This window comes from Lolium rigidum, chromosome 6 (genome assembly GCF_022539505.1).
Source record: "Lolium rigidum isolate FL_2022 chromosome 6, APGP_CSIRO_Lrig_0.1, whole genome shotgun sequence".
Classification (NCBI taxonomy): domain Eukaryota; kingdom Viridiplantae; phylum Streptophyta; class Magnoliopsida; order Poales; family Poaceae; genus Lolium; species Lolium rigidum.
In genome coordinates, this window is record NC_061513.1 from 170142836 (window position 1) to 170153254 (window position 10419).

Sequence of the window (10419 nt, forward strand, 5' to 3'; positions counted from 1 at the left end):
CTATGAATTTTATATCTTAAATTTAATTTAGAATGGATAAAAAGGTGACATACCAGGTATCGTTCATAGGTTATTTATAAAGAAACGAAAAGAAAACAATCATTAATTCTTATATATTCCTATCCTTTTATTCTTTTCCACCATTCTCCCCTTTTATTCTTCACGTTATGCTGGAAGAAAACTTTTGTATACAAAATAGATGATTGTTATGCATATTTTTGGGCTTGAAGTTCTTTTGTGTTGGCAAACCTTGGTGCATATATCCACTGGTTTGGCTGTTCTCTATACCTGCATTGTTTTGTCATCTGACCTCTCTCGAGTCTCGACACAGTTCATATCACACTTCCGAGTTCCGAGTCATGTAAATTGTTAAGTACCATTTGTAAAATGTATATAATTTATTTTTTCTGTGATCCTTCAACACACATTGGTGGTTCAACTTCTATTCCCTAATTTACTTCATTTTTCATAGCTGAGGACATATAAACTATCTCGGAAGCTCCATTTGGTTTAATCAAACTAACCGGAAGCTCCATTTGATTTAATTATACATGTAAGATTTAGAGGATTTCAGTGGCAACCTTGACCTACACAACTTGACACATACCAAGACTTGAAGCCAACCAGAGTTAGTTTTTGTGTGGGCACTTTGCTAAATTGATTAAGTTCCTTTGATGAGAACTGAAGCAATTCCAAGTCAGCGTTAGAAATACCAGTCAGATGAATAACTAAAATAAGCAATAGATCAAACTCTATCGTCCTTTTAAGATGGTATCTTGCATATACAGAATAAGTTGAGTCAGAGGGTAATGCACTCGGACGGGATAGTGTGCACATCGGTCCAAGGGCCCATGTCATTTTTTAACCTTTCATTTGTTGATCTCCTGTTCGGAGTCAAAATTACCACTCCGGGGATGCCCTTGCAGCCGAATATTATTTTAATAAATGATGCGTGTATTTTGTTTGGGTCACCTGCAGTTGTTGATGGTCTGTAGTTGTGCAATTAACTTTCTGATTCAATGTAACAATTCAGCCATGTACTTCTTGGTTTACAACGTAAGGAATTATTTAGGCAGCTCAGTTTGCCATGCTCCATCATTTTGAATTATTTACCGTCAGTCTTTGGCTCATGTGTTTACAGAAGAAGAGCAACCATAGATCCTTTATGTTCTTCAGTAAGTATATTGATCTATCTTCCTACATTTTTTTAGTGAATCCTTGCTGCATAATACTGGTAACAAATACGGTTTGTATGAACAGATAAAAGATTGTGAAATTATCTTTCTGCTCTAGGTTACTTGTCTCGGTGAACTGCGCATTAGTGTGTCGTGGAATAGCAATGTGCTTTGCTCTAAATTTGTACGGCTGATGCTATGTGAAATATATTTGTCTACATTCTATATGTCTATTTATTTGCCAAGTACTACTTATTTGCCATGTTATATTAATGGTGTTTAACATAGTGTTTTACCATCCATTTATGAGCTGATAATTCTTACGTGTATCCAGTTAACTGAAACGGATAAGTGTCTCGTGCTTCATTTGATGTTTCTTTATCGGTATGCTTAATGTAGTGTTTTATTATCATCATATTTAATATAGTGTTTACTTATCATCATATTTAATATAGTGTTTTCTTATCATCATATTTAATGTTGGTGGCGCAGTCCAAGGGAGTTTCCAAGTTAGCTTGCCACTATGAACACCGGAACTCACTCTGTTAGGCTCTTTGATCATGCAATGGTGCTTCTTTGGAAACTCCATATTAGCAATATCACTGGCATCTTATCTGATTGCTGCAAGAGGCCTTTTTTTTAGTGTCATGTTGTTTCTAGGGAAAATCTGAACATACTCTTCACAGCATATAAAGGAAATGCCCGTTGCATGGTCTAAGGGAGGTGACCCTGCTGAATTTTTTATTTCGTGTAGATGACATGCTTGCTGAAATTACAATTTTTTCCCACCGGTTGGTGAGAGTCTATACATTTAAAACAGATTTCTGGTTCATAATTTTTTTTCCATCATTTTACAAAACACTCGTCCAAGTGAATTAGTGTAAGCTACTTTGTCTTAGAACAAGGCTATTTCTACTGTAATATATTTCTCTGTTTCCTACACGGTTGCTTAATATGTTTATCTGTTTCACACACATACGTCCCAGCACGTGGTTGCACATAACATCTTGTCCATTGTATTTGCTGCCTAATGAATGATTTGTATGAATGCTCAAGATGGCGTTTGACCATTTGTTTATTATAAAGTGTTCTACAAATCGTCCAGTACGAATGATGGGGCGTGCGCCAAGCCAACCAGGAGATAGAGGCCATCATTGTCTCCCATGTTCTCAGTGAGAATGTATTTGGATCAGCAGCTTGCATCCAGAAGATATTTATGAGAACTTAATTCCAAGCTGCACTGCCGTGCCCAGTGCATGTCAAACACAATGTTAGCCTCCTTGATTTTCAGACTGTAAAATAAAAAAAACGAAGCACTCTACAAATCATTTAAATGAGAATCCACATAATACATCATTTTAAGGTGCACCATTATAATTGTCCAAACATTAAACGAAATAATCAGCTCAACTCTAACAAAGAAGAGATTGTCAAAAAAAAAAAAAAAAAAAAAAAAAACTAACAAAGAAGTATACATGTTCCAGCAAAGAGAGAACAATCACAACCAGGTTTAAATATATATGCTAACTACTTTCCCTTCATTCGTGATTTCATGTGTTTTATCCTAATTTCAGCCAATTGAGCTTGTTCTGTGAAATCTAAAAAAAATATTATCATTACCCGTCTGATTTTTATCATTATCATACGAACTGTAAATTTATCCGAATTCTACGGGGTCGTGCGCCAAGGCGCACATCAAAATCTAGTTATGCTACAAGACGCCGTTCTGTCGAAGCAGCTCGTTGTTCATGTCGCGGTGTGTCGTGCTCATGTACCAGAGAGCCAAAGCTTGGCGTGTTGTGTTCACAGTAGCTAGTTGTTGCGATTCGTGCTACTTATCGGTTGCAACATAAATTATAACTGAGATTTGATTAGCCGGCAGAAAAACAAAAGTCGATTAAGAAATAGTCATTACTCGTATTAGGGCATCTCCAGCGGGGCGACGCATTTCAGCGTCCGAAAATGTCCGCGCGCGTTCGTTTGCGTCGGCCGAAATGGTCGAAATCGACCGCGCGTCCGTTTACATTGGGGTGGCTCCAGCGGCACGACACATTTTTTGCGAGAATCATTTTTTTATAACATGAAAACATAATTTAGATAACACATGAAAATAAATCCTAAACGTCTACGCCTACTGCTGCTCCTCGTCGCTGTCGAGCACGATGAGCTCCGGTACCGCCCACGGCTAGTTGGAAACCGGCAGAACGTACGCCGGGGCGCCGACGGTGCTAGAGGTGGAGCCGCCCAGGGCTGTGGCTGTGGCGGAGGTGGAGGAGGCCAGTGTTGTGGCTGTGGCGGCGATGGAAGCGGTCAGTGTTGTGGCTGTGGCGGCGGTGGAGACGCCCAGGGATGTGGCGGCGGAGGAGGAGCCCAGGGGTTGTTTGCGTCGTGACGGACACCCCGAACATGATGCGTCGCCCCGCTAGCGGTGGATACAAACGCATTTTCGGTCCACGCGAACACAAACGATCGCACAACGTCCGTTTGCGTCACCTAGATGCCCTTATATTCAGTACGTAAGTTGTACTAGAGCTCGTGTCCTCGTGTCCGAGTGGGAGTTGTGTTTTGGGTTGTTGCTATACGTATACGTTTTCGAAAAACTCGGCCTTAAGCTTTGAGTCGATTACGCGGTGTTGCCGCAGACCGCAGATATAGCCGGGCGATTCTAGTTCTAGGGCTAAATCCAAATCGATCAAGCACAGCAACTGCCATGGCGACCGCCCCCACCCGCCCGTCTCCCGGCTGCCTCACCCAGCGCGACACCGAGGTGAGGCTGCCCCGCGCGACGCGGGTGAAAAACAAGACTCCGTCGCCGATCCAGATCACTGCCGAGCAGATCATCCGCGACGCCCGGGGGTGCCACGACCGATCGATCAAGCCGCCGCCCAGGAGAAAGATCGCCGACCTCGACGAGCTCTCCCAGTACCGCCTCGGCGAGCGCAACCTGTTCGAGGAGAAAGTTTGCCGGACGGACTGCGGCGTCTCGGCGTGGGTCAGGTACGCGCGCTGGGAGGAGCAGCAGGGGGACCTCGCCCGCGCCCGCTCCGTCTACGAGCGCGCCCTCCGCGTCCCCGCCCAGCACCGCGACCACGCGCTGTGGGTCAAGTACGCCGAGTTCGAGATGCGCAGCCGCGCCGTCGGCCACGCCCGGAACGTCTGGGACCGCGCCGTCGCGCTCCTCCCCCGCGTCGACCAGCTGTGGAGCAAGTACGCGCACATGGAGGAGATGCTCGGCGCCTACGCCAACGCCCGCCAGGTGTTCGACCGCTGGATGGCGTGGCACCCGGGCACGAACGGCTGGGACGCGTACATCAGGTTCGAGACCCGGTACGGCGAGGCCGAGCGCGCCAGGGCCCTCTACGAGCGGCTCGTGGACGAGCACCCATTGCCGGACACCTTCAAGCGCTACGCCGAGTTCGAGACGAAGCACGGAGGGGCAGAGCATGCACACAGGCTGTACCAGCGTGCCGCCAAGCTGCTTGCTGCTGATGGCAACGAACCAGAGGTGGCCGCCGCCATCGTGACCAGTAAGAAGATGTCCCCCTACGAGGACGCGGTGCGCAAGAACCCGCTCAACTACGACACGTGGTTCGAATACCTCGCGCACGAGCAGACCGCCGGGAGCAAGGACAGCATCAGGGAAGTGTACGAGAGGGCCATCGCCAATGTGCCCCCGGCGGAGGAGAAGCGATACTGGCAGAGGTACATCTACCTCTGGATAAACTACGCCCTCTACGAGGAGCTCGATGCGCAGGACATGGGACGCGCCAGGGAGGTCTACCGGCAGTGCCTGAAGCTCATCCCTCACAAGAAGTTCACCTTCGCCAAGGTGTGGATCATGGCGGCCCAGCTTGAGATCAGGCGCAAGGATCTCACCGCCGCCCGCCAGCTTCTGGGGAACGCCATCGGGATGGCTCCCAAGGGCAAGATCTTCAAGAAGTACATCGAGATGGAGATGTGTCTGGGCAATGTTGACCGGTGCCGGACACTGTACCAGAAGTACATCGAGTGGTCTCCTTCGAACTGCTATGCTTGGAGGAAATATGCCGAACTGGAAAGGCAACTTGGAGAGACTGATCGCGCTCGGTCGATTTATGAGCTTGCAATTGCTCAGCCAGCGCTAGATATGCCTGAATTTATTTTGAAGGACTTGGCTGAGTTTGATGCTTCAGCTGGCTTGAGTGGTATAGACCGTGAAATCAACACACCAAGAATAGGAAAGAGGGATAGACCACTCCCTGATGATGAAGTCTCTGAGGCCAAACACCTGAAGATTCTGCAAGCAGCACATCGATGGAAGAATTCTAAAGCATGAGATATGTTCTAATTTTTGCCTGCAGTTGGAGGTGAGCACTGATCCACGGAAAATCCTGATGCAATGAAGACTTATTTTTTTCTTCTGAAGAAATCGGTGAAGGTTTATAATACTTGTCGTCAGCCGGTGCACCTGCAAGGGCTAGTTTTTCTGTAAAACAAACAAATACTGAAAGCCCTTGGTACCATCTGAATTTTTTTTTTGATGGAGCTCAATACATCGTTTCGACGTGATATATTTAACCCATTAAAAAAAATATTTAACCCATTAAAGAAAAAACGTGAATGCCTACTGGATAAGGGATTAAATATAAATCTTGGCTAAAATGATTAGTAAGCATAAATTTTAAGGACTGGAGCAACATATTGCACATCTCTCTAGACCTTGATTCATGTATGTAGGCACCAAACGGATAAAAGAATAAGGGCCTATTTGAATTGTATGATTTCATCTCTCTTGACCTTTTGATTCATGTCACTAGAATCAGGGCCTCCTTGGATCGTAAGATTCCATAGAAATTTTGGAGGATGTTATTAAATTCACATCAAATCCTTCTATCTTTCTCTCCTCCTTCAATTAAATTCATGTGTTTATTTCATATGAACCATCAAAATGGTTCGGTTAATTTCTTGTATCAATGGAACATTACATCCCAATCATAAGTAGGTGTTGGTAGGTCCCTTGGTGTTGGCACAGGGAAGCCGAACAACTCTCTACGGAAGAGCCCCGCTGTCTTCCAGGCTTCGTCTGGATCCATTGGATGATCATCTGGACTGCTGGTCTCTCCGCATTGAAGACCTCTAGTTTCCTTCTTCGAACTAGGCTTTCGCCCCGCTATATTAATATAGCAACCAAGATACAACAAGCCAGCTGGGACCGCAGCACAACCAAGCCCAATCAAAAAAAGAAAAAGAAAGATAAGAGAAACAAATGCCGACTACGGCTGAGCAACGAACACGAAAACAACTCGCAACCGCTGCGCCCTCCGAAACAGTACCACCACGCTCCTAGCAGTCCGAATCGCCGCATACCAAGCAACACCTTCAACAAGGAAAACGACGACGACGCCGCTGCTGCCCGGACTAGTCCTAGGGTTTCCCCCGGTATGCGGAGGTGATGGGGGAGAGGTACAAGCGACACCCTTCAGGAAGGAAAGACGGCACCCGCAGGCGTCGCCGCGTCGGTGTCGGACAAGCCGACAAGGATTTCTCCCGACCCACACCGCCACCACCCCGAACAAACCGAACTGCTCCACCTCCTGTCGTCCACCAGCGTACGCCACCACGGTCTTGAAGCCATCGTCGCTGTCGCTCAAAGGTCACCAACGCGAGGCCTAGAAACAGATAAGGCGAGCACACGGTCGGAGATAACAGCAGCACAACCATGCCGGAGGGAACAACCTCCACCGCCCGAACTGGCGGTAGTCGACCGGACGTAGTAGCGAGACCAAGTCAGGCCCAAACTGGCCCGTCCAAGTACTCCGCCGCCACGCTGCTACTGGCCGGATGTGTGCCGCCATCGCCAACCCCTGCCACCACACCTCCGCTGCGTCCAGGAGAACGACGTCGAGCCAGGGGCCAGAGGCCCGCCCCAGCCCAGATCGGGCTCAGATGGGCCCAGATCAAGGCAGAGCGAGCGCCGCCAGCCGTCTGGCCACCCCGCCGCCCCGCTGCCAACGGCAGCGCCGCCGCGTCACCTCCCAGCCGACCTGCGGATACCACGCCGCCAGATCGACCGCCGCCATCGAGAGGCCGCCCGCGCCCCCCTCCGCGCGACGGGTAGTGGCAGCCCCGCCGCCGCCGGCACCACACGGACAACGCCCGGCGGCCCACGCCGACGGCGGCGGCAGGGGAGAGCTGGGGGGAGGAGCTGGGGGAAGGGGACTAGGGTTTTCGCCCGTCGCCCGCGGGGGAGCGAGCGAGCGAAGCGTTTCGGGGGGAAATGAACCGTGGCCAAGTGCAGTCGACCTTCCCAGAAGAAGACCTCTCTTATTCCTCATGGTCTCTCCTTTCATTTAGGCTGGTGATAGTGCATAGTATCATATACTAGCATCATGCATATGATACTTGTCTGTGATACTATCTCTATAGTAGGTGGTATTATAGAGTAGTATCATAAACTTCTAAATTTATTATTTTGTAGAATCCCAATGTAAATCTATGTACAAGATCAATTAGCATTACTTTTCTCGTAACATGCGCTATGATACAGTATTTACCTATGTTACTCTAATTCTATCTCTCCTCCTTAATTGCATTGCCACATCATCATTTTTTGGGTCTAGTATGCATGATACTACCTATGATACTAGCACTATGGCCAGCCTTAGTTCAAGTCCCATCGTTGTGTCCGCTGACAAACCCATTAGATTTTCGAAACGTGATTTTTTTTTTGCAGGGGAAACAGATTATGCTGACAAAACAAATATTTTGAATGAAAACTAAGTATTTCTAAACAAAATAATCAATATAAGGGAGAAAATAGTTGGAATCTAATGTATCATGGCAGACCTGTAGGCACAGCAACGGTATCTCATAAATGAGAAACAATCTTATGAATGTTTTGCTATTTGTTCCTGTACTGGAATTATGTAAAGAGAGCCCTAATTTCTATTGTTTGTAAATAGTGAGGTTTGTAAAGACATGGTATAATATTTTGCCTTGCCAGCATGCTATTTTCTTTTTTCTATGAAAGGTAGATGTGTATTATTTACACAGTGTCTTGATTACATCCAGAATTACAATCTCTTCCAGCTGATTCAACCGCTTAGGGAGGAATTGCACTCACTAACACAGCCCCGTTCCACACGCAACGACCAAAACTAGCAAGATCATGCACTACAAAATTTCCAGTTCTATTACTTTGTCCTCCATCTTCGGCTCGTTTACTACTGCTGCACAGTCACTTTCTAAAATCACAGGGATAGCTGCAACAGGTAACACAGCTTTGGTTCCTTCTAAAGTTGCAATTGCTTCTGCTATTTCAGCTGATTGAGAAAACGGTATTATTCCCCACACTGAAAGCAGCACTTTCCCTCATGGTCACGTAGGACAGCACCCCACGATCCATTATTTGCTTCATGAGAGAATGCAGCGTCAACATTGAGTTTGTATCAGCCTTCTACCTGCAAAAATGAATACAAATAGGATTGGATAAATGAGGCCGACTGATCAACACTGAATTTTCCATTGCTAAAGATCGAGTTGTTTCTAAGATGCTAGGATCACCACCGTAAGAATAATAACTTTGATCTCATTTCATCGCTCATTGATTCAGGAGTATAAGCACCTAGTCCACAGGCAACATCTTAGAGCCTTTGAATTTGAGCAGGTCAGCATCGTGTGATGGGCCGATTCAGATTCCATTCCACAAATGGTAGAGGTGGGTAGTACATCCATGTTTCTGCTACATCTGTGCACTTCACCCCAAGCGTATTAGAGGTTCCTGGCAGAAAATAACTATAGGAAGAAGCATAAGATTAAGATACATGAGTAACTTGTTATGTTAGCTGAACCAATATATATTCATCAGATATTCTGTTGAATAAAATTAAGATAGAAAACATAAAAGATCCTGAATTTCCCATTTAATTCGTAAAAAAAAAAAATCTTGTTCGTAGAATCTCAATAAAGAAAAAAAGCAGACTATCAGATTTGAACAGATGACTGACATTACAAATGCGATGCTCTAACCTCGGAGCTAAGTGGGCTTACATAGCAGAAATAGTGTAACAAATAGAAATAGGTATAGTATAGGAAATCTGTAAAATTTCAGATCCTATTAATAATCTTAGCTATTAAGCATTCAGCAAAACTGGTAAAAAAAATTCATAGAGCTATAGGACCCAGAGGTAAAATGTATGAGATACAATAACCTGATAAAACCCACTTTACCATTGGATAGTCTATAGGAGCCAGAATCCTACACATATATAGTGAGCTTATAACAGACTTATCATCTAACATAAAAATCCAGTGGAGGAAGTCAGTATGTTAGAAAGATTAGAGAATAACACTTCTCTACAACATGACATGTTAGCATGATTTGGTGGTAGTGTTATGACAGTTACTTCTTTTTGAAGAAAAATGGCAGATGTTCTGCCGACTCAATTAAGTAGGAAAGAAGATGTTTCAGGTACAAGCTACAGAGGAACTAGACCACGAGAAAGAAAAGAAAACAAACACACAAGCCGAACAACTTAAACTGACTACTCGCTAATGTCAGGCTCCACGCCTGGCTCACCCTCTCTGGAGTTCTCCAGCAAATACGCACCGAGCAACAAGAAATCATCCTTGAGAATGTCTACCAGTTGGCGCTCAAAAAACGGATGACTGTTGAAATGAGGTGTGCTCCGGTGTCCTCCCCCCTCCGACTGTATTTTTTATTTCCACAGTTTCTTGTAGTTAATGTCAGAGTATGATCAAAAGAACTGGGCCTTATAGACAGTTACTTTATGAAACACAATTTTAGATCTTGATAAACTAACTGAACTGCACCAGGATATTAGACGATATTGGACAGTGGCCTTCATCTCAAAATGAATTAAGTACCGATTTAATTTTCTAAGCTTGGTATGTGCAATTAATAGTTAAATAATATGGAAGAAAAGGTTTAGGACTGTCAGTTCAAATCCAAAATACTCTCGACAAACAAAAACCTACGCAAGCCAAAGTTCACTTGAATGCAGTTGTAAACATAGTGGAAATTAGTATGATTTGTGTGCTGGTTTGCTCGTATCCTCCGGTTCAGCTAGCTGATGAATGATTCGTTTCAATATCAATTTAATTGTCGATACTTCAAGCATAGACGAAATTGTATATAAGATTTTTTAGAGCAACCTCGATAAGGTTTTTCTGTTTATTCATATGTATAGGCCTAAAAGATTCCTGATAGTAGCTTATAATCTGACTAATCGACACGGCACGGAAA

At 45.2% G+C, this 10419-nt stretch overlaps 1 protein-coding gene across 1 annotated transcript; it reads left to right on the forward strand.

The window, feature by feature from the left end:
* The first annotated feature begins 3825 nt into the window (after positions 1-3825).
* Positions 3826-5533, forward strand: LOC124668660 (protein crooked neck-like). Its single transcript, XM_047205760.1, has one exon. The coding sequence runs from the start codon at positions 3886-3888 to the stop codon at positions 5488-5490; it is 1605 nt and encodes a 534-aa protein (XP_047061716.1). The 5' UTR covers positions 3826-3885; the 3' UTR covers positions 5491-5533.
* The last annotated feature ends 4886 nt before the right edge of the window (positions 5534-10419 follow it).

Excerpts from the sequence above, each read along its gene's own strand:
- LOC124668660 (XM_047205760.1), top strand. The coding sequence starts at position 3,886 with ATGGCGACCGCCCCCACCCGCCCGTCTCCCGGCTGCCTCACCCAGCGC.